The sequence below is a fragment of the Aptenodytes forsteri genome, unplaced genomic scaffold (genome assembly GCF_000699145.1).
Source record: "Aptenodytes forsteri isolate BGI_AS27 unplaced genomic scaffold, ASM69914v1 Scaffold15, whole genome shotgun sequence".
NCBI classification, from domain to species: Eukaryota; Metazoa; Chordata; class Aves; order Sphenisciformes; family Spheniscidae; genus Aptenodytes; species Aptenodytes forsteri.
Genome location: NW_008795129.1, coordinates 24,372,751 through 24,397,209, shown reverse-complemented (window position 1 = coordinate 24,397,209; position 24,459 = coordinate 24,372,751). Strand labels below are relative to the sequence as shown.

General features: G+C 40.0%; 1 protein-coding gene across 2 annotated transcripts in view; it reads left to right on the top strand.

The window, feature by feature from the left end:
- ADAM12 (ADAM metallopeptidase domain 12) overlaps positions 1 to 24,459 on the top strand; it is a 190,167-nt gene that overhangs the window by 92,872 nt on the left and 72,836 nt on the right. For both annotated transcript variants that reach the window (XM_009277960.1, XM_009277959.1), the window contains exons 4-5: positions 15,714 to 15,792; positions 19,365 to 19,441. In XM_009277960.1, coding sequence (XP_009276235.1) covers positions 15,714 to 15,792; positions 19,365 to 19,441 — 156 coding nt within the window. The remainder of the gene's footprint in view (positions 1 to 15,713; positions 15,793 to 19,364; positions 19,442 to 24,459) is intronic.

Below are 24,459 nucleotides of genomic sequence, written 5' to 3'. Positions count from 1 at the left end.
ATTTCTATCAGATCAAGGTAAAGAAATTAACTGTTGAACTGAGGACCATCTTCCAAGGAAAACTTCCTCATAGCTCTCGATGCTGAAAAACCTGGTATCTTGGGCTGCAGACCAAAGCTCATCTCCCTTGGAGTGTTACGATATGGGGAAACAACGTAGCTCAGAAGGTCATGCAAATTGCAAGCCATTGCACTTTCTGAAGTACAGCTGGGATATTCATCCTCTCTGGAGCATGACAAATTGGAGCAGACCAAGGGGAAATCCAGGAGCAAGCAGGTTGGCCTTAAAGGGAAGAATCAAGTAGAGGTATTTCATTAATGGCATCTAAAAATATTAGGGCTATGATAACAGTGGTTATCATAAAAACTTCTATCCTACCTAAAAGCCATGGCAGGGTACATGTGGTTTATTACTGAAATAAAGGGCCTGACTCCTATGTGGAAAATTAGGCCAAAATGTGAATGCAATGAAGGTGCAGTGAAAATTTAATTAAGAAGAAGCAACCACTTCCCATAAAAAATAGTCAGGAGGTAGGGAAGAAAAGCATTCAAAGCAGTAGAAGGATGTCTCAAAGCATTACTGACACCTGGAAAATGCCTACAAATATTAAGGAAAAATTCTGCATGCTTCTTTGGTGTTTGTTGCTTTGATTTTCCTAGGTGTTTATCTTTATTTCTGTTTTTCTTTTGTTCCTTTTATTGCATTAGTTAGCTGTCTGAGATGCTGGACTAACATGCCTGGGACTGATGAGCTTTGCATGCAGAACATGTAAGCCAGTTTTACTGCACCCTCCCATACCCTTCCCTCTTCGTCTACCTCAGTTGTGCTCTGCCTCCTGTCTCCTAATAGCGAGAGAATAGTTGGGAATTTATACGGTATCTCCTTCCTGCTCAGACTGATAACAAAATAGGCAGTTGGCAGAATTGAGGGGGGAAAGGGGACTGTGGCTAGATTGAGTGTATTGTACTATGATATCACTGTCTAATCTCAGACCAGTTCATTTTTTGCAATCTACACATCAGCCATCAGTTGCGAAAAACCTTTCCATTATTTTGGACAAGGATCTAATTAAAACCAGAAGTCTGGAGGGGGAAGGCTCAGTATCCTGTTACACGTTTCCCAGATTGCTGCATTCCCTGCTATTTTGTTAGCAGCTCTGATTGTGTCTTCTGTTCCCTCACCTGACTGAGCTGGGTTAGAGCTTTTTTGTTCGGTATTTTCGGTTGTCGACAACGCTGTTGTAGGCTTGTCCGGCTTTGGGTAGCAGACAGACACACGAGTGGTAGAAAGTCTCCTGCACACCTCCAGTGTGTTTGGTGTTGTTTGGGCAGCTGGCACGGTACTGATAAAATTTTATCTCCTGCTTTTTGCTGTGGAAGCGTTGCATCACAGTGTAACATCTCTCATCAGATAAAACAGCCTCATGATTACCCTGTCATACTGACTTAATGGCAGCGTCCAGCTTAAATGAAAAACACCACCCTTTATTTTAGGTAGGAGAATCAACAATAAAATATCATATGTATTTTTTTGGACATAAATAAATTTGAAGAGTAAAAATTCAGCAATATGCATGAAAGCAAACAGAATTCTTTTGTTTTTACAATGCAGTGGACAATTATACATTGATTACCCTGAGCCTCTTGTAGTGACTCAACAGTTCTCCTTTGGAGAACTCTTTCAGAGGGGCTTACTCTAGGGGTTTTGTCATTTTAGCTCTCCATCGTTAAAAGCAATCTCTTGCCTTATCCAATACTATCCAGCACTGAAACATGGAGGAATATGTCCCGGCTTGAGTGTAACTCAAATAAAATAAAGATAATTCTGAGTGGTTTGGACATATCCAGGAGATAAAGCAAAAAAATCTTATCCTTTCATGTGATCAATTAACCTTTCTTTTGATATTCCAGATGTGAATTTTGCAAAATTTTCCTTTTGGATATTGACTGGCATTAATGTGTGTGTCCACATTCTCTGGGTTTAGGTTTCTCCAGTTTGCAATGTGCTGTTCTGGGCAGAGGTTTTTGTACTGCTAGCACAGCCCGGTCCAATGCACTGCCTTCTCCTGTTGTCAGGAGGAGGCAGTTTTAAGGGATAGAATAATAGAGTCTCATCTTTTCTGTGTCACAGTCTAGTCTTAAGCCTGTTGGCAAAACTTTTACCCTTACAAATTCCTTGGTGTTTCTTTGACTGATATGCATAGACAGGGGAACATTTCTACGTCACTGCCCAAACTTTCTAAAACATACTTAAATAATTTACATAAAATCTAAATCTGCATGTGAAATATTCTCATGAGTCAGGGTTTATTCACTGTGAATTCATTCTGTGTGTGGGAGGAAACCTAAACTGTCTTGGATAAAATGGCCTTTATAAAATATAGATCTATTTCCTAATATTTATGTCAGATACTACTCCTTATATTTTTTTTCTCTTTCTTACCTCAGTCTGAAACTATCTCACCAACCCTTTGCTAGCACTGCTTCACATGGATGTTAATACTAAATCATCAGTTTTTTCTGTGCCCGTGTCATTAAATAGTCTCTCTCTGATTTACCAGAATGTGGATTATAATAGAGGCATTAAAAAGGCACATATCTGTCATTGCTTTTTAATGCTACTGCTATTTATGGGTCATTTTAGTTTCAAAGTAACCTGGAAAGTCATGTAAAAACATAAAGCATTTGATGATAAAGGTGTGCCAAGGAAAATTCATCATACATGATGTTATTTAATTGAAGTACTGTTAAGGATTCTAGAATCAAGCAGGTTTCTAGGTGCAATGTATTATACTTATGCAAGTCAAACTCAGTGTTGCACTAATTATTGTAAATTTATAAACAGTCAAAAAATTTTCATATGTATGTTTTATATGAACATTATTAACAACTATTGTAGCAGTTCCAGGTATGACAGGCATAGCCTGATCCATGAATAGTAGAAAAAAATATTTAAACTCATATTAGTTCAGTGCTGTGTGGAAATGCATGCCCTACATTTATACAGCAATCCAGCTTTTTATATGTGAATGACGTAGTTCCCAATGCAGAGGAAGCTGAGTTAATTCAGAAGTTTCCTATTGGGTTTTACATCACTTTCAATATATCACTTAAATCTTAGCTCAGGAAGGGTGGCTTCCCAGAATCCTGTTGAACAGTTTCTCAAAAGATTGCTTTCTTCACTCTGGGCATCTTCTAAGTTAGTAACACCTACCCAAAATAAAGCAATATGCTGCTGAGATTTCTCCACTGATGTCCACAGTAGTAGCGTACATATGCTTTGTTTAAGTGTGAATAATTCTGTGTGGTGTAAGATTATGGGGCATCAGGTACATATATTTCATATAGGTAGCAGATAAATATAAGTATGACAAACATTTTCTAAAGGGATTTTGTGTGTCCAACTTGATCAAGTGCCTTAGGAAAGACTGGTTTTCAGAGGATGGTTACCCAAGAGTCTGAAGCTGTGTATCTGAAATAACCATTCACTTCTAAGGCTATTTTATGTATATGCAAATGCATATAGTGCACCAAAGTATATATGTGTGTGTGTGTGTATGCACATATCATTTCTGCATGTTTGACTCATGTCTGTATATATGAATAGTTTGTATACAAACCCGTGGAACTTTATTTTCTGGCAGATGAGTCTACATTAATTCCTAAAACCCTGAGCAACAACAGAATTACTTTGCAGTGTTAGGGGGGAATACATTACAACAAAAATGAAGCATACTTTTAATTATCTGCAGTCATTCGGATGAAATCTATAATGAGCTTGATAAATGCTGATGCTCTAGGCATCAATTTTTCAAATGACAGTAGAATCAAAAATATCTGGAAAGGCATTGTTAGCTTAGACTACACAATATTTTTGAGGTCTTGCTTAGTAGGAATAATTAAAATGACTTATGTAAGATAAGTTTCATATCTGTCAGCAACTAAATGTTAAATGTTATTATAAACTAATTACTTCCTTGAATTGAAAAGAAAAATTATGATTTTGTGTCTTAACTGCTAACAGACAGTGTCGATCCTTCTCTCACCCACGCTCTTCACCAGCATACCTTCAGTGACTTCAGTGCAATGAGATGCCCTTGAAGTGGGGGAGAAGCAAGTTTGGACCCCTGGGCCAGCAAAAAAACTTACTGTAGCAAGAAGTCAGAATCTGTTTCTGACATTAATCAATTCCTAAATAAGTAAAAGCAGAAGCAGCTGATGCTGTGGCGTTTTTCTTTGTGTTTCTGATGGCAGGCTTGCTGCTGGAGTGGGGAGGAGAGGTCCTCATGCCCCAGCCCCACTGCCTGCCCTTGCTTCCCATGTCTGTCTGCTGCAGCTCTGCCACACTCACAGTCTGCAGTGAACCAGCTCACCTAGCTAAAGCCACAGGCATTGATCTGATGTTTTCCTGCTGTCATTTACTGTTGAATTAATGTGTTTAATTGGTTCATAAAGGATTCTGACACATGGCAGAGTCAACGAATTAGATACAGTGGAAGCGTGCAGCAGAGAGGTGAAAGAACAAAGAAAAAAGCTTAAAACCTAGTTTACCCTTACCCCAGTGTCCTGATTTCGCTGGCCATTTGTCCTTTCCTGCCTGAAAAACATGAACGTGGAGCCTGACCTGACAAACAGGGCTGATGATCTGTGTTATCTCCATTAGAGGTCCCACTGAAGTCATGTCTTGTGGAGTTGGTCACTTGGTGCCCTGGCAACTGCCGGCTGTGTTGTGGTACCCACAGATTTGAGGTTTGTTTCAGAAAAGCACCAATGTGGTTGTGTTGCTTTTTTTTCTTGCTTACTAAGAAAAATGTATCTCCTGTTTAACAGTGTAATAATAACATAGGCATGTAAGAGGTGATGAAAGGAGGCTACGGAGGAATAATGTGGGGAAAAGGAGAGGGAATGGAAAGATGATGAAGAGTAGTTAAGGTAAAATGCAGGAAATGTAGGAAAGTAATTAATGGGTAAGAAAGAGGAAAGGAAGGAGGAATATTTCAACCCCCATCCTTTCTCTCAGATGCCTCCACCCTATAAACTCACTCGTTGCTTGGTACCTCAGGGCGATGTTTTTGTTCTGCAAACACCCGCATCACCTCATCCCAATTTCAAGCCATATGTTGAAGCAGAATTAGTTGGAAATGAGCCATCATCCTCTGAGAGTATAGCCTAATGTTACTTGAAAAATCACTCTAGGCTTTTCCAAGTCACCTGAAGTGCCATATGCCAACAGCTGATGCTGTGTTCGGGATGTGCTCCTCTGTTGCAGGGGCTGGGGCAGTTGGTACAGGGCAGGAGCAGCCCACCGTCTTCGAGCCTGAACAGTGGAGGATGTGCTCATTTCAGAAGTGATTCAGCAAATGTGCAGTTACACCTTCATGCGAGAAATAATGCTGCTAGCAAAGCCAGAGAGCGATTGTATTTTTATTGGATTGGAGTAGAGTTAACAGGAGTCCATGATCTCATGCAGCTTTGCTTGCTCCAGTAAGAATAACCCTTACACACTTGAAAACCACATGAGCATTCATAGTCAGCCTCCAAACAAAAGCATACATGTTACTGAGACAGTGGGTATCTTACTGGCTGTTTTTCTGTCCCAGTAAAATTGTGCTAGGCACCAAAATCAAAGCCTTATCCATTGACTTCCACGGACGGGAGCAGACTTCTGAGCACACCATGCTGTAATTGCTGCCATTAGCCTTAACACGTTGCCTGAAATCTGCAGCTGCAGTCTTGTTGTGTTACCCAATTAATTGATCTTCATGGAAGTCACTGCTTTAATTGGAAAGGAAGAGTGTCGGGGGAGAGTGAGAACATCCTTGTGAGCTCTTGCTTAATCTCAGAGTCTCCACTCCACATTTGTCCCTGGCTCATAAGGGATTTGGAGGCAGACCGGGAGCAGTATTTCAGGGAAATGTAGCATGCTTGCCCTCTTCACGAGTTATTTCCCTAGTATTGGCCACTGTTGGAGACGGAATATAGGACTAGGTGGACCTTTTGTCTGACAACATGCAGCCAATCTTATGGCTGCTGCACCTACTTAGTTTTAAATGAAGATGCGTACCAGATTTATAGGCTTGAGACCTAAACACAGATGTTGCACAAAAATTTCCTTAAATGACACTGCTCTCTCCATCTAGACTTTTAAAAGGTTAGTGAGAGAGACAGTGAGGCGTAGGGCAAAATGAAGGCATATCTGTAAAAGTGAATGGTGTTCTGCAAGTCAAATAGGAGTACAGCCTACTTAGAGCAAATGGCTCGTTCTTGTGACAAGGAAAAAATTGTGGGTTTAGTAAAACAAAAGTACTATTTTATGTTTCAACAAACTGGCAGAAATGGCAAGACAACTTCATTTAAATTAAAAATGCAAATGCAAACCTACAGGTACACACTCAAAAGCAAGAATAAGTTACAAAAAGGATGTGATTATTTGTTAGAGTCTAAGAATAAACCTGTGCTCAGTGACTTTACATTAACTTAAGAGCCTGGCTTTCTAAAAGTATTGCAGATGCTTGCATATAACCTTTTGTAATCCCACAGTACTATTTACATTTTTTTAGTTATATTTTAATGTCTTGATTTTTCATTTGAGTTGCTTAAATTTCTACGTTTATAAATTTTCCGTGTTAGGACTAGTTTTCTTGGATGTTTTAAATAGAATTCTATACTAGTCTGGAAATGTTCAGATGAAAATATAGTTAGACAATTTGCCCAATGACATCTGTTCAGCAGCATAATTTTACTCAGCTACAAATGACATATTTAATTGAATGAAACATTTCAAATAGACTTTGACAGCTTTCCAGCCCAGTATCTCCAAACTTACTATTTAATGAAAATATGCCATCCTAGAAGTGTTACAGGGACTATAAAGAATTTGTTTTATGAAAAGCAGTACTGTGATGTTAGAAAAGAATGTTTTAAAATATTATGTCTGCCACTTGTGATATATGTACTTCTTAGCTTCTGAAACATCTCAATGTTTTCTAGTGAATCCTTTGAGCCACGATTTTACGGTACTGTCTGTGTTGCCTACATCCGTAACTCTAATGCTGTGTTCTGCATGCAAGATCAAAATGTTTTAAAAAAAGCCCCTAGATTATCTTGTACAAGTTTTAGTGGAAGCATAATAATTGGAAGTGTGCATTTCATAAGAAACTACAGTATTGTCATCTGAGGAACAGATCCATGGAAGAGGAGCCAGAAGTTTCAGAACCGTGTTAGTCTTTAGTCTAGCCAAAGCCAATTCAGAATACTGAGTTGCGTAAATTTGTCCGGGTTCAGCCTGCAGCATAGCAGTGCACATTACTTTTGATCTTTGCCATAGATACTTCAGAGGTGGTGTAATTCAGTGGTTATTTCTGGCATAATGCTTTACTTCTGGCATGTTGCTTCAGGGTTTCACAGCCACTTCCATTATTCTAAGTTAAAACTACTTAATGTAGCTCACACAGTAAAGCATCTCTAAAGCAGTCAGCCTACATAGTTTGCCTAAATGTACAGAATTGTATTTTCCCATCAAAAATCAGTTAGCCAATAAGCCCTGTCATCTCTCTGTAGCTGACAGCAATTTGTGGCTGGTGTTACTCTGGAGCGTTTACTGAAGGTGTTTGCTTTTCATGGCATACTGCCCAGCTGAACCGATAACATGATTTCTATTATTCTGCTACACAGGGAAGCTCAAGGAGGTAATATAAAATATTCCTCACAAGGAGCTCTCCTAGGACAATTCTGTGAGAGAGATGCTGAAAACTGTCAAATGCTGCTCTGGTGTATTGGAGTTGGCTGGTGAAAAACGAAGTTAGAACATCTTTGAGGTTAACATGGGTGGGATGCTGGGAAACCAGTTCTGACTGGCTTTCGGTGTGTGCAAGATGAGCAGTTTTAGTCAAAGCTCACAGAAGTAAATGATGCCATTCCCTCTTCTGCTGGAGAAGTTTTGCTATGGCTCCAAGCTCACTTGTGAAGATGGAGCAAACCTTGCTGGTATTCCTCTCATTCCCTCACGCGTCATGTGGGTTGCTTCTTCCCTTAATGACCATCTGAGGTGCGGGGTACCTAACGCTGTCCCAGTATGACTACCCTGAGGGTTTTGGCCAAGCTTAAGTTATTTTAGGGAGAGAACTTTTTTTTACCCATCTGCTTTGTTGGAAAACATGTTGTTTATCTTCTTCCAAGGGAGAACATGCTTTCACCGCAACACTGGTTAGCAGTAGTCTCTGCGTTAATGTTTTGAAATTAGAATGATAAAATAAATGCTACAGTTTTGGCAAGTAAATGTTTGCCGTAAACATTACAATGAGTAATGGAAGCAGGGTGTGCAGGTGAGAGCCTGGAACAGCATGGGAGGCCACTGATGTGCTTAATTTCATTTCAGTCTTTTTCTATTGATTTGGGGAGGTGAGGTTTATGGTTTATTTTCCAAGCAGTCAGGAAACAAGAAAGCTCTCAACCACTCAGTGATTGCCAGCTAGGGAGGTGGTTTTCTCCCTTAGTTTTTCAGTTTTGTTTGCTTAGTTCTTTGGTTTTCTATATGCTGCAACCATATGTAATGACTAGTTCTGAAGACAGGATGCTTGTAGGCTTTAAATGCTGTGCTTGTCCCTCTTGTCTCCCTATCCCCAGCACACCAGAGAGCAGCTATCGATGAGAGTACCTGTGTTTCAACACACTGTCTAGGGATAACTCAGAGCGTCGCTCTCACTTTTGACATTGTAGCATGTGTTTATGGAAATTTGCTCTCTTTGAGCCAGATACCGTTCTACTCATGCAAGGGGATGGGAGTGGGATTTTAACATGGACTCCAGTAGACACAGGATTATATTAATTTCTGCATCAAAAGAACTGGGTAGAAGTACAGAGACCTATTTTTCAAATGTAGCGTATGATCAACTCAAATTGTCTATCTACAGACCACGTGAAATAGGCCAGAGGCTACTACCATAGAGTTAATATTGAAACTTTGGATGCTTGGTTGATTTCCTAGCTATTACAGTTTTATTTTGCTCTCCTCTTTTCCTCAGAATTGTTGTGCTAATTAAGCTCTGCGAATTTCAGTCTCTCAGGTTCTTCAATTATGACATTGCAGTCCCTCTATGGCAGCACACTGGAGTGTAGCAGATAGGATATTATGGAGACATTGAATGGGAAAATGTCCAAAAGCATTTCAAATCACTTAAGATAATTAAACAAGGGGAAAGAATGTGGCGTGTTTAAAGAATATGTCGTGGTTTTGCGAATAGGATGATGTTAGGTGCCTGTGCATGGGAAACTCATTACCCATGCTTCACTCATTCGTTATATTGTAATGAGAAAGAAGAATTGAAAAATGCCTCTGTGAATATCGCTTTTGTGAATACCAGGAGGTACTTGCACTGAGACCACCACTGCAGAAGCAGCAGACTTAACAGTCTTGCTTATTCCTCTGGATATACCTGTGAAGAAATACAGCAACTGAAGAAATAACAACTAATTCCAGTATAAAGGTCAAAACGACCTGAACTGAGATGCTTAAGAATTAATGGAATACACTGGTGTCAGTAGACAGAAGTTTAGATAACGTTTTTTATAACTGCCTATATGCCATCCTGTTTCACTCTCCTCACCTCCCCCATTTGTAGGCAAGGTTTAAAATGCACAGCCGGAGGGCTTTTAATAAGAATTTGTATAACAGAGTGAGGCAGTACTTGGATGGGGGAGAAAACAGGCACTTTATCATTCAGAAGGAGGAGAAGGAGTAACAAGTATAAGTAAAGGTCAGATGTCAGTCTGAGCTGCAGGCAGCATATCTGAGGAGAAGGGAAGCACCACAGTCAGGTTTGAGTCAGCCTTGCACTACCGGTGGCTTATTATGACCAATGCTCCCACAGAGTAGGTAGAGCAGCTGACTGTCATCATTTGAGAAGCCATAGGAATATTTAGTGCTCTTCCTAAAACAGCAGTTCTTAAAGTAGTGTAACTATACTGAGATGTTAATCAAAACCAAAGGTAAGCAGAAAAGCAAACTTAAGAGCCTGAAAAGTGTATGTTCCTCTCCAAAGCTCAATAGGTTCACAGCACCTTTTGTGTATCATTAAAAGCAACCCTGTGAAACCTCCTAACCAAAGAGTGTGTTGCTGTGATGTTGGACCCCAGAACAGAGATGTCCATGTGTGACCATATTTGAAACAAGATTTAGGGTGAAGATTAGGGGCTGCATTTCCAAACCTTTCCACAGGATAAGTTGCAGAAGCAAAAATCAGATCATACATCTCAGTGCTGTGAGTCTTGCAGTGTATATGCAGATTACCCAAGATTAATTCCTAAGTGTGTCAGACCTCAGAATCAAATAGTCGACAAAGCTCTAGCTCAGATTTGAGGCTGCTTTACACCTCCATGAGATTCAAAAGAAAACACAGTGCTGCTTTTAGAAACTGCTTATGGTGTTTCTATTTTAGGCCTGGGATTTTAGCTAAGTGTCCAGTTCCTGCTTCACTTTACCCCATCTCAAAGTCCTAGTTAATGCTTGATGGCAGTAGACAGATCATGCCACATCCCTGGGAGTGCTGGGTGGGTTTGGGCTGTATGCCACAGAGCACTGGGTGGGTTTGGGCTGTATGCCACAGAGCGTGGCATACTAGCTACCCAAGAGAAGCAGCCCAGGTCCCTGCTCACTCACTAGCACTAACAACCAGACAGCGCTAGCAGAAGCAGGGATTTATTGTTGTGAAAACTTAGGTCTCTTCTGCCTGCCCTGATTCCCTGCTGAAGCAAAGGTCAAGTTTTATGCTCCATGTCATGCCAGAGCAAGGCATAGTCCTTCTGAGATGTGTAACAGTGAGCCACGCACCACCCAGGATGTTGAAGAAATGTGTACCAGAGCATCCAGACATCATATTGTTTGGCTTTAAAGCAGTGCTGTTGAATCTCGGTTGCTGGGTGTCACTTCAGTCTCACAGAGCAGCTTTGAGAGACTTGTAGGTCCATTTTGATGGATAACAGTGTTGGTGTCTTCCCCTTTATATCATCTGTATTGCAGGGGGATGACCTGGAACAGGGAGGGCAACCAAAAAAGCTTCATCCTAAAAGACAGATCGAAAAGCAAGCCTGTGTGCTGCTAGAAGGAGGTTTGTCCAAGCCTGTGTGCTGCTAGAAGGAGGTTTGCTCCTTAGGCTTTTGTCTACCGGTTTCTCCTACATCACCAAGGGAAACCCTGGTTTGCAACTACTGTGATGATGCTTAGATTTTTCCTGAGTAGCACTAACTGGAAAAGTACACAGTTCTTGTCATTTTTTATAGCCTGATATTCTCTACTTGGCATGTGGATGGTTAAGGGAGAATTTGATAATAATCTGCGCCTATCTGAATGATATATGTACCAAGAAAGAAAAGCAATTGTTTCAGCTAGTGAAAGAAGTGTAACTAGAAAAAACTAGAAAAGGCTGAATATCAGGAAATGCATCATGACAGTAACATCTGTCGGAATGCAAAGTAATCTCCCTTTGAAAGTGGTGGGATGAGCATTGCTTCTGACATTTGAAGCTCGATGAGACAGAACCTAATTTGATCTACAGCATGCTTGGCTTCCAGGAAGGCCATCTGTATGATCCACTAGATTTTTTCATCTCTGACTTCTGCGACTCTCTCTCTCTGACTCTCCTTGGGTGATGAAATTTCATTATAACCTTTTGAAATAATATATTGGTGCCTGGAGAGCAGAGAGTGTTTTTCTCATTTGCAAGTGAGAGGCAATGTGTTAAATTACCATTCCTGTCATTAAATGGATTGAGTAAAAAATTTGATGTGTTTAAAACAGGACATTTTTCCCCTCCCCAAACAAACTGCCTAAGACTTCATGTTGCAGGGGGCCAGGAAGGTGAGGGTTAGAAGTTTAAGTAAGCCCCGAGGCTTAGGTCAGTGGAAGCTGCTTGACACCTGAAAGTGTTTCAGCAAATCTAACAGGTAAGCTTACTACTGATTTACAGAGGATGAGGAAGCCTGTGCTGTGTCTGTCATAGATCAGGAGGGATAAAACTTGTCCTTCTGGGCCATCGAAGCTTCTACTCGTTAATTTGGCTCTGTGAAATGTGAAAAATTCCATGGTGCTGACAAACACAGGGACTAAGTACATAAGTAATTTAACTCAAGAATTGCACTTTTACATCTTCGGAGAATAAATGAGAAAGTTGTGGTGTTGCTTCAATTGATTTTTTTTAATCGTATCCAGCAGTTGATGCAGTTCTGGATAACATTTGGTTTTGCTTCTTCATGCAGTGCAAAAAATTGATAATCATCTGGTACTGCTGAGCATTGTAGCTGACAACATTTGAAACTCCAGACATGGTGATGAATTGCACTATGATATATTAATGTTATTTTGATCCCTGCTCTTTCAGAATTACATTGATCCAATTAAGTTAAGTAGCTTGCCATCTAAATTTATTTACTTTCCTCTGTTAATCTTCTTTACTGAGGGTCAAAAGCAGAAATGTAAATCAATCTATTACATTGCATATCTTTTTGGGGGAAGTAATTAAATTACCTAATAGATACATATGTTGAATTAATTGTTTTGTATGTTAAACTATATTGCCATAATCGGAAAGTGAAGTGGTGCACACTCAGTTGTGGAATTTGAGTGCATGTTACACTAAGTTTTCATAACCTTTCAAGAAATGCCTTTACATGACTTGCTGTCCCTGGATACTAATGCTGCGTGCTTATTCAACTATGCAGCTTTTAAGATATTAGACATTTTGAAAGTGGGGATAACAGCTTCTTTCTCTGCCAGAAATTGTTGGACTCCCTGGTGACGTCTTGTAGAGGTCCCCAGCCTCTACATTGTGGAGAAAACCTTTCCTCTGGCCTGCTCTCAAACTAGCACTAGCACCGTATGTGGCAGGAAAACAGATGTCTTAGCAACGATGTCTTAGTTACTAAACTGAAGGAGCGTTAATGCAAACTCCTGAAAAACTTTCTCATTTTCTTCAAAAGGTCCTTCAGTGGTACATGAAATTTCCATGATTTGAAATCCTACTTTGGCTTCTACATTGGGGCATACTTTTTATTTTATTTAGTCCATCATCTTGGTGCTCTTGCTAGTCTTTTACTACTCATCCTGGGAATTTTTATTTTCAGCCAGTATTTTCATCAGGGTAGATGGCAAACTTACATCCTGATGAAACATGCCTGATAGGGAGAATGATGACAGCTACACCAGGAATTTGTTTACCTGTAATATTTCCTCACTTTAGTAAGTAGAACTGTCCATGAAAGACTCAAATGAAAATGAAGCATTGATGTAAGGGAATGAGATCCAGTGGCTGGAAACTGAACGTTGACACAGTCAAGCTAGATACAAAGTGCGGTGTTTTTACATTGAGCCTAATTAACTGTTAAAAACTTACCAGGCTTGTGATAGCTTCTTCATCATGAGAGATCTAGACAAGGGCTCTATACAGTAAGAAAATGGATCTGGTTCCATCACAGTCATAGTACTAGAAGATTAACTCAAGTCAAATCACCTATGTAATGAAGATTAACTCAAGTCAAATCACCTATGTAGGTGATACACTGCAGGTCAGATATTGCTGATCACAGCGCTCCCTTCTGGTATTACAATCTCTGAATCTATGAAATATTTTCTAAATCTGTGCCTGAGGGTAGAATGAACAGAAGCAGAAAGGTCACCTTTATCAAACACCTTGGAAATAGCAGAGCACAAAGCAAGTATTTTGCTCAATCACTTTGCCCTTATGCTACATCTGTTACTCTATCCCTTGCCTGTATTTTGTCCTCTTAAATAAAAATCGTTCTGGTATCCTATATGAAATCCCATTTCCAAAAAGTACACAGTAGATTTCTGTTGGCTTCAACAGCAATGGGATCTTAACTTTTGCCTTTACAAAGGTAATGAATGCCTGCTAAGTACAGGACTTAGTAGTGTTGTTATATAAATAATAATGATAATTAAGAAGGCAGCAGCTCTTTGTGATAATGAGACAGTAAGAAACACGGATACAGCACGCTTCGTTTCAGGCAGGCCTTCCACAGGCTGCAGGCACAAGAGGTGAGATAAACATAGGTGTCAAGTGCCATCCGAGACACCACAGGGTGTTTGAGGTGTCCCTACGGAGCTGGTTGGTGAAATATATAGAGTACCTAAATAAACACTAGATGCTTGGTTGGGCAACCAAATCCTGCTCCAGGTGTGGTGGTTGGCTGAGATCCAGAGCAGTTCCTGTACAACCCACCAAACGCTGCAGTGTTTTAGCATTCGGTATCTATTAATATGCTAATATTTCCCACAAGCTGAAAAATGTAAAGTGAGAATCTATGCTTGAATACTTATTGTGTTGGGGCTTTGCTATCTTCATCTTTTTACGTTGCTGTTTCCTTTTTCTTTTTTCTTTTTTTTTTTTTCTTGTTTCATTCAGTGGGTTTTTTTCTTCTACCTTAAGATAGAGGCTTTTAAAGATGAGTTTTCTCTCTAATAAGTGTTTGTACAGATCCTAGCACAACCAGTTTTAATGTTTATACAAAGTGCAAGAACTATGTACTGAGACTGTGTACTAGTTCACACTAGTATATATGCAAGAGTGCAGAATTAACCAGCTTTAAGTAAAAGAAAGGGCCTGGTTTGTTCAAATGAACAACCCAAGGAAGAAAGGCTTCATTATGAAACCCTATGCCAAAGGTTTTCAATAGTCCGAACTCTCCAGTTTTCTGAAGGTGATGGTGGCATTTATCTTTGGTTTCTTCTATATTGTGATTTTGCATTTCACTACAATGTTTGTAAAAACTCAAGCACGTTTGTGTTGAGGAACACAGCTTAACACCTATGATGTTAGGAGTAAATGTGAATATATATTCTTCCTTCTGGCCTTGTTAGAAATGCTCTTTAGATAAGAAGTTGAAAAACTGATCAATAGCAAGACTTTTTTTTAAAAAAGGCAGATGCTGCTTTCCCTATTCCTTGAGTTTACTATAAAACGAAAAGTTTTCATAGTTGTCACGCACATGCCCCTCTCTGGAGATTTCCGTAAAATGGTAATTGCAAGTCAAAATTTTTTATATCATTGCCAAAGGCAGGAGGGGAAGTGTGGAGAGAATGAGAACAAAATGCCTCATCACAGATATGGTCTTTCACTGTCTCCTGATAGATCATTTCAAGTCATTAGATTTCCATTCATGAATATCCTTTTCAGATGAACAGAATGAATCCAGTACTCTAACTTCTGTAATGTTCTTGTAGTGTTTTTCCTTGAGTGTCAATGGAAGAAGTTTGTTTCATTTACTGAGAGCTAAATGAGTCTTTGGGTGGTCACTTGCTGATGAATACAACACATCGTATAGTAGAACAAGTAACACAGGGAAACATTTTCCTTTTCCACAAACCACCATTACTTAATGATACTCCAAATGTCTAGATTTCAGATTTAATGTAAAATGTGTTGAAAATTGCATGAAGAATCAATACTGAGATGTGCTGACAGGCAGTCCTCATTTGGAAAAGAAAGCGGTCTGGAAACTTGTAGTCCTTTCACAGTTAATGAAGGAAGTGTTCATGTACTGCAGTTTCAGTATTTGGAGTTATATTTTTCCTTAGTTCGCACACAGCCCCAGTAGTCATTGTATCATTAATGCTTGGCTTTGATCACTGTCTCAAACGGAACCACTAAAGGACAAATTCAAGGTGATGTGACCTTAATATTACGTCTGCTCTATTTTTTTCAGGGGCCTATTAGCCAGCAGCTTCACAGAAACACATTATTTGAAAGATGGCACTGATGTGGTTCTCGCACGCAATTACACGGTAAGGTTGGTGTTTCGTGGGTAGATGAGGCTTCATCGTTAAAACCCAAAGTGCTCTCTGCCGGGATCTGAGCCATGGGATGAAACAGCTTGATGTGTGATCTTTTTTTATCGTTGCCTTCAGTACCTTTTTGACTGCTGTGATCCTACACATGAATTTTTAGAGAGAGACTTTAAAGGCAGGCTGTGGGGTTTTAACCAGGTGACTTTTAAAATCTGTAAGATTTATTCAACTTCTTGGAAATACACCCATTAAAATTTTATAATAAATGCAGCCATTGTTGATCAGTTATGGAGGAAAGGCCTGGTTCAGTTAGGAAGGAAGCCCTAAATATCTGATTTCCATAGTGCAGAAGCTCACATCAGAGATTTTGAAGGCTTGGGTGTCTTTCCGCATTGGGGAAGCCATGGCTGGGGTTTGGGAGAGGGGGTTGGTTGTTTGGGTTTATTTTTTAAACTAGACCATAAGACTGTTAAGAATATGCTTTATACATATATATATGTATGTATGTGTATATTTATGCATGTTTATATTTATGTGTATGTGTATATAAATATGGATAATATGATCCTTGTTAAAATCAGTAGTTAAAAACTGCTTTATATAAACAAATGTAATGTTTTTGTCCTCTGACAGAATGAACGCCTTAATTAGAAACAATGCAGCAAGTGGTTTCATCTAAGTCCTATAAAGTATTTGTTATGTTATGTTACTTATTTATTGGCGCTGTCAGAAGAGGCATCGTGCTTTGTGTTCCCATCCATAATGGGCTTTGCTGGTATCAGTGAAAGGCATTATTTCTATGCATAATATCTTACTTCTGAAAAAGCATCTTTGTTATAGCCCCAGACCTCCCAAGTAAAGCAATCATTTTGAAAGTTTTCAGTGTTTTCTTTTTTGCTGGATGCTCCTATCTTCCTCAAAATCAGCTTAGTAGAAAATAGTCATTTGTTTTAGAAACAGGAAGGCTGTATAGACTACTTGAGGAAGTAAAAGGAAAGAAATGAAGCACACAACTCTTCGACAGATTAACCTACATTAACATGAATATGTGTACAGCTAATGATAGCTAGGCTTTCCCTTACTAAAACAAAAAATACCTTTTTTCATAATGGCAGTAAGTCATGATTAGTACTGACAGTGCATTTTGCTGCCTAAAATATTTTTTTGAGAGATCAGCAAATTCATTTTTCATTAAATGCTGTAAAATGGTTTTAAAAAGATAAGTCTCTGTGGTTTTATTTTTATACCTCTTCTTCGCTGAGGACATCAATATAGTCTGTAGTTGAAACCAAATCAAATTTCCCATAGAAAAGTTGCTTAGTCAAATTCTGCATGGAGGTCAGACCAAGTCAGGTTTGTGGAGCTGTCATGTGGGGAGTTTCTCTAGCACACGATTCAGTGTCCAGGTTATTTTTCTGGTTTGTAGCACTTGAAAAATTTGCAGTTGTCAAAAGCTGGTATTTATTAAATGATCTCAAGTAAGTATGACAAATCAGCCATGGTAATTATTTGTTTTTAGGGGGTCATCCATTTTATATACTAGTTTACAGAAATAAAAAGATTTGATAGGAGAAAAAAGAAATCCTGCAGTTCAGTGGAGTTACTGAGCTAGAAATCAATTTTCTACCAGTCCAATTGCAGGCCACGGTCTGATAAGTTTACATTTTCGGTATCGAACTTTGGCATCATATAGCATGTGGATCTCAGAGAAGTTGTGAAATGGGCCACAACAAGGAGCTCAAAGTTAATAAAATGACAAGTTGTGTGTACAGAGGGAAAGAAATCGGGGCCTTTGCCATAATTCACTCTTTGATAAAGACAGCTAGACTGCAGCAGCAGCCTGCGTGGTACGAGATATCAGCTTGCCCTCCCCTTTTCACTGAGGACTGTGCTTAACACTGGTGATGCTAAACCCCAAAGACTGGCTTCTTAAGAGCTCTGAACTGCACCTCTGCCTTATACTTATCTTTAAGTGACAAGAATAAAACTACTTTATTTTTGGTTTTAGACTGTGTCAGGGTCACTGTATGAGAGTTAGTACTGAGGTGGGGAGTGTTGTTTTTTCTCCTGTCTTACCAACTGGATGCATGTAACTGATAATATTAAAATCAAGTGAAATAGTACACTCATGCTAAAAACTTTGACGTCCGTAACAATTGTGACTGAAGCAATCATCCCCAAAAAATTCAGTCTATGACTTCCTCCCTTTTATTGTGGCTTTATCCTTGCTAACGTGTTACTGACTCTTTATGAGTACTGATGATAAAAATACCCAAGAGTGAAACACTATTACTGTTTCTGTCATTTCTTTCACTGAGAAAAGCTACTGACATTTGCATTTAAAAGTCAGATGTTGCTGTTCTGTGTTCAGTTGCTCATGTTGGAAATACAAATGCTCTAAACAAATATTTTTCATGGTATAACCTTATTTGCAGAAAATTCATATCTGAATTATTCCATCTTGCCCAGCATTTTCATGGTTATTGCTTTCTTTAACAAAATCAAGGTGGTCTTTAGAAGTCTGCTATGTGAGGCTTTGTAAGTGAAAACCATGCTCCAAAACTGAAAAGGTTAATTAATGCAGCTAGATGGATGTGAACGAACCGAGTAACAAAAAGGCACAGTGAGATGACAGGTTGAAGCATGAGTGATAACTTTCCTTTGCACTAATAAGATAGCAACCTTTTACAACAGTGTTTTCAGTTTCCAGGTGGCATTCAAAGGAGCCATGAGAAAAGAAATGCCCGACGTGACACAATCATTGCTTTCCAGCCAGTCACATAATTGGGAATGTAATATAACCTTTAGTCAACAATAAAATTAACCTTGATTCCAGACAGATATGTGTATGTGCTGAGAAAGTATCTCTGTTGTGGGTGCCTTTTGCAAGCAGTGAATTATTAAGGAAATACAATAACCTAGCTGCAAAATGAAATTGGATTGTTGCCTCTCAAAATAGAAGACCCTCTTATTCTTGGTTGTTCTTAATAACATGCAGCCACTCGGTAATTCAATAAAAGGTTTCCTTTCCAACCTGCTTCCCTTCCCCTTCGTTTGCTCTGTGATTTTTTTCAAGCTATGGGGTTGGGATTGGCTTTTTTAATACTTCTTTTTATACATAGCTACCTCCTATAGATGTATTTACATAGATGTAAATTACCTTAAATAAAAATATGCATGTCTATAGAAAGTAGTAAAATGTGTCAGCTGATTTCTTCATCTGATTAATTTTATAAAATATTCCATATTGTAACTTTAAATAAAATAACACAGAAAAAGGTTGTCAGTCATGCAATTTAAATACCGTTGACCCTCTTTAAAAAAAAAAACAAACCACAAAACAACAACAACAAAAAAACCCCCACCACCCCAATCTCTGGGGTTTACAAACACCCAAGGTTTCCATTTAAGAACCCTTTGGACTGTTAAGTACAGTGAATATTTAGTGGGGCAGGAAAGGCGCTGTCAATGTGCTGAATGAAATTGAAAACAGCTTTGAAAACATTGAGAAAATAAGAGAGCAAAGAGCTTTTATGATTACTGAAATGTTTTCTCTTTTTTGCAATCAGGGTCACTGCTATTACCACGGCAATGTACGAGGGTACCCCGACTCCTCAGTCAGTCTCAGTACCTGCTCTGGACTCAGGTGAGCCAATATTTCAGTAATACTTGAGCTCCTTAAGAAACAATCCTAGTACTCGTTGAGTTTTTGTTTTGCCTTTTAATGAATGTATCAATATCCGTTTTTCAAATGTTGGTACAATCTCTGTAAAAACATTTTCTCTCTAGTTGCTCTGAAGAGAAAAAAAGAAATAGATAATGCAGTTTGGGGGTTTTCCATGACATCCCTTCTCTCTTGCTGCCCATCCTTCTCTATACCCTTTTGCAGCAGTGCGGTGCTTGGCACATTTTTGGGCTGGCAGTGCCCGGTGGCCCTCCAGTCCTTCTTGTCCTCAAAGCTGTTTCACCAGTGATGGCAGGATTGCTTTGCAGCTGCGAACTCATGCATCGTCCAGCAGCCTCATCATTAGGAGAGATCGCTTTATAAATATGGCTGTGGAGCTCAGTACATTGCGTTCATGGCAGGTATGATGGTCAGCATTAGGATTTTAGCTACTTGTTAACAGAAGAGTAGCAGATTCACGTTGCTGGAAACCAAACCTCTTCTGAGTTTGAGAAAGGAACAGGCTGACAACATTTTAAATACACAATGGACACAGTTCAGGAACCAATTATCTTCCTTACTTGGACAATCAGAGGCTGGTATTTACTCACAGAGCTGTTCCAAATCACAGTAATTAACTGTAAATTGGCTCTAGTGTTCTCCCTGGAAAACCCAGTTTTCCTGTCAGATTTCCAGCTGTCTCAACCTTTTCTGGGTTTGTTTACTTTATCTACAAACAGCATGAGTAGCTGGAGTCTTTTTCCCTTAATTTTGCATTTTGTGCAATAGTGGTGTTACCAAGCCTTTTGTAACGGAGTTCGGGGACAGACAGCAGCAGAGAGAGCAAACAGTTTGTTACCAGGACCCCTCTCCCTGTTGGAGGGACCCGTTTGCTATAGCGGATGGGATTCCTGTAGCTCATTCCCACACCGAGAGGAGTTTTATGTATGTATGTTATTTTATGTATGTAGTTTTGGTATGTATCTGGCATCTTCCACAAGTTTACTCTAATTAACCCCTTGCATGGACCATGGCAGTCTGCATTCACCAGTTGTTCTCACAGTCTGTAAAAATATAATGCAGTGCTCTCAGCATTGTAGTTAAAGGGATTGCATTGCTGCAAGGTCCACAGGGAAAATTTGCACCATGTGGGACAGGATCTGCACTGATGTCTTGTTCCAGAGCTACCTAAGAAATGAAGAACTTTCAAGAGAAATTACTCTTCTCCACATTAAAAGCATTTTCTTTCTTCTCTAATGTGCTCTTTTTACAATTGTTGAGCTCACAGAGTCGTTTCCCAGTTTTAGGTAGTCAGGTATGTCAAGGCAACATATGCTGGCAGTGACATTTTTCTCTCATCTGGCACTGTCGCAGATAGATCCCCAGAGTGCAAGCTGACAGTGTTAGGCTCCTTCACCATAGGAAAAGTGTAGCAGCATCTTTTTCAGTACAAGTTTTCAGAAGTTTCCCTACCAATGCCTGTTTTTGCTCTAGCAGGAGAACAACTGAGGATGTATCTCAGTATCTGTGCCCATTTAGCTGCTGCATTCACTGCTGAGGTTGGTTAAGAGAGTGTCCATGAGTGATAACAGTTTGTGATAAGGGTGCTTGTTGACTTACTCCACAAAACTCATTTCACAGCCTGATAGCCAATAGTAATAACTTCCAGTCATTACCTGTGCTTGATCTGAGCCAGCAATGTCTATTTGAAAGGTTTCATAATGCACTGTCAACCTCTTGAACCATCCAGGCCTTCTCATTAAAACTGGTTAGGAATAAAAGGCCAGGTGGTGTGAAATCCCAAGTAGCTGCACTGAGGTCCTGAGAGCACTAAGCATCTTCCAGAATCAGGCCCACTGGACACCGTATACCTCTACCACCAAAACATTATTGTGGCAATGTGTCCCTTGAGAATTTGGGTGGAAAGATCTGGTTGAAGATGTCCCTGTTCCTTGCAGAGGAGTTGGACTAGATGACCTTTAAAGGTCCCTTCCAACCCAACCTGTTCTATGATTCTATGATTTACTGCACATGATCCAGTCTGAAATAATATGAAGGGAAATAGGACACTTCAAAACGACTTCATGGCTTACCTTGCTGGCAACTTACTGGTATTATCAAGACAATCCATAGCTCTCACCCCCATCAGAAGGTACATGCCTCCTTCCCACAACGTGACAGAGCCAATGCCTAGCATGGGACATGACTGCCCATTCAACCCCTTCTGCTAGTGCAGGGCTAGGAAGAAATGTCATCAGAGATTTCCTCAGCATGTACTGCTAGGGAAAGAAGGAGGTGGGAAGAAAACTGCAGTACAATAGGATAGGATGGGATAGGATAGGATAGGATAGGATAGGATGCTGTAGTTGCCCACCAACTTGCTGGAGTAGGGATTCTTGTTTTTCCATGGCATGATACCTGCTGCATGCAAGCTGCAGCGGTAAAGACATAAGACATCATGTGGCCATGGAGCCCCAGGTGAGGACAGTCCCTGGGGCAGCCGTTTCACTTGCAGCAACTGGTGGAAGGAGACTGGTCTCAGTCTGTTCCTGGCTTTGTGACAGTTTCTAAGTGAACTGGACAAATCCCTCTGTCTCAATTTCTCCATCTATGAAATTCATTTAATGATTCTTACCTACCCCATACAGCTGTTGCATGGGGCTAAAGTTTAAGTGCCTGAAAAACATCTAATGAAAGGAAGTGCAAGCTCTTAGCTCACTAAAATCTCAGAACACAAATATCATCCCACTCCTACTAGACAGGCACCTTGGGCATTGTTCCGGTTGTGGATAGGTAGGGACTGTGTCTTTTCCCCAGATTAGGAGAGTTCATTAAAAGACATGAAATTAGTCATAAAGAATAGGTTCCACATTTTAGCATGCTCTGAAGCCTTGAATGCTCAGCAGTAGTCGAAGAAGCGAAAAGGATCATAGGAATTACTGAGACAGAAATAGAGGATAGAACAAAAACCCTCATCACCACTTTATAAATCCATAGTGCACTCACGTCTTGAATTCTGCATGCAGTTCTTGTTTTCCGCTCCCCATCCCCATCTCAGAAAAGGAAGCATTATATCCAGAAAAAGTACAGAGAAGGGCAAAAATTATGATCACAAGTGTGGAACAGCTTTTATCCAAGGAGAGAAAATAGACTAGGACTTGTCACTTTTGAAAGGAGGTGATGGAGAAAAGGAGTATGATGAAACGAGGTTGAATGTCATGCTGAAGAGGGGACAATTGCTGAATATTTTTTGTAACCCCCAAATTAAGAGACATCAAATGAAACTTTAGAGCAAAGGAAAGTACTTTTTTGTTCACCACATAATGAAGCTGTGGAGCTCACTGTCACAGGTGGGTGTCAATGTAAAAAATATCAGTAGATTCAAAAAAGATGAGACAATTTGGGGAGGAGAGCTGGGGGAGCCTCTCCAGGGCTGTCAAACCCAAAGATGTCCCTGACACTCATGCTTGTCAGAGCTGGGGGTACCAACTGGGGTGTGCTTGTTATGTTCTTATATCTTACCCCTAAGTATCTGCTGTTGGCCAGGGCCAGAGACAAGGTGCTGGACTGGATCAACCTTGCTCTGACCAAACACAACCATCAAGTTCTTACTTACAGTGCAGCCACATGGTTGAGCATTTGACATGTGTTATTAGCTTGTAAATATGACGTGATTAGTCTATGATGAGCTACAGGAAGAATAAAGTGTGAAATCTGCGAACTAAGACAGGTTTGACTAGTTTCATTTTTCAGGCAGATAGAGGGGGTGAGATATAAAGATAAGTGAGAAGTAGACTCGGCTCTCTTATACACGGACACTCACGCATTCCAGCTATGTTACATTCTCTCAGACATAACATTCGAGTGCCTCACTTCACATAGGATTACAATGGCATAAATAGTTGGGTTGACACTGGTAGCTGCCTAAAATGCAGGTTAGAGGAGAATATAATCATGCCATAATCTGTATCCTGCTGGCTCCTCCGGAGGAAGAAGAGCTGAATGGCGGAGAGGAGACGGTAAATGCTGAATGCACGAAATGGGAACAATGGGTAATCAGGATTTCCGGCGCTTCCATCTGGATAAGAAAGCCAATTAGACTGTCAAAGCTTGTGGGAAGGTGAAGGTACGACAAAGTCAAGTTGTTTCCTTCCTGTCCTCAGAAAATACCCTTCTGTTTATCTAGCTTGGAGGCTCTTCAAGTTTTTAGCAAATAATTTTGGCCTGTAGCCACCACACACATCTTCTGTGATAAATTTGTATAGACTTGAATGATTTTTCCCCTATTACTTTCTCTGCAAGTGCGGAACCGAGCAAATACACACAAAAATGCAGCCTGAAGAAGAGCACAATCTCAGTGGTCCAGGGGCTGGCAGAGGATGCTGGCACGGGGATGTGCAGCTACAAAGGCATCCCCAGTGATCTCTCTGGTGGGGGGAGCTTGAGAGGTCCTCTCAGAAATGCCTCAGTAGTTTAAGGATACAAATCTCACGGGAAGCCTTTTCTTTCTGAAACACCAAAATGCTCTTGAAAATCCTAAGAATCCCTGAGTTACTCAATTGCTAGATAATAAGCCCATTCACACATACAAAAAGTATTCAGTCATTGTCCAGCCTCATCAGTGACGGAAAGATGCTGTGTCCACAGTGACAGTGATGGGGATAAGGCCCCAGAATTGAATAGACAGTCATTTTTAATGGGATTAGATAGTTATGCTACATGAGGCCACCAATACTAGAGCCATCCATTTTTCAAATGGTCTGGCTGAACTCACTGCATGCCAGACAGAGTCAGCTGAAGAGGGATTTAAATATGACACTCCAGACATCAACTATTTAAAAAAGGAATGGAAGTAGGAAACCAGTGAGAAAAAAATTTAAATTCCTCATGACTCCTCAAGCATGATTTCCCCACAGAAGGGGAGATTTCATCCAAAAAAGAAGTTAGGAGAAAAACTCAGTTGAGAAAAGCACCGGTTTGGATGTGTGCTTTTTCTCCAT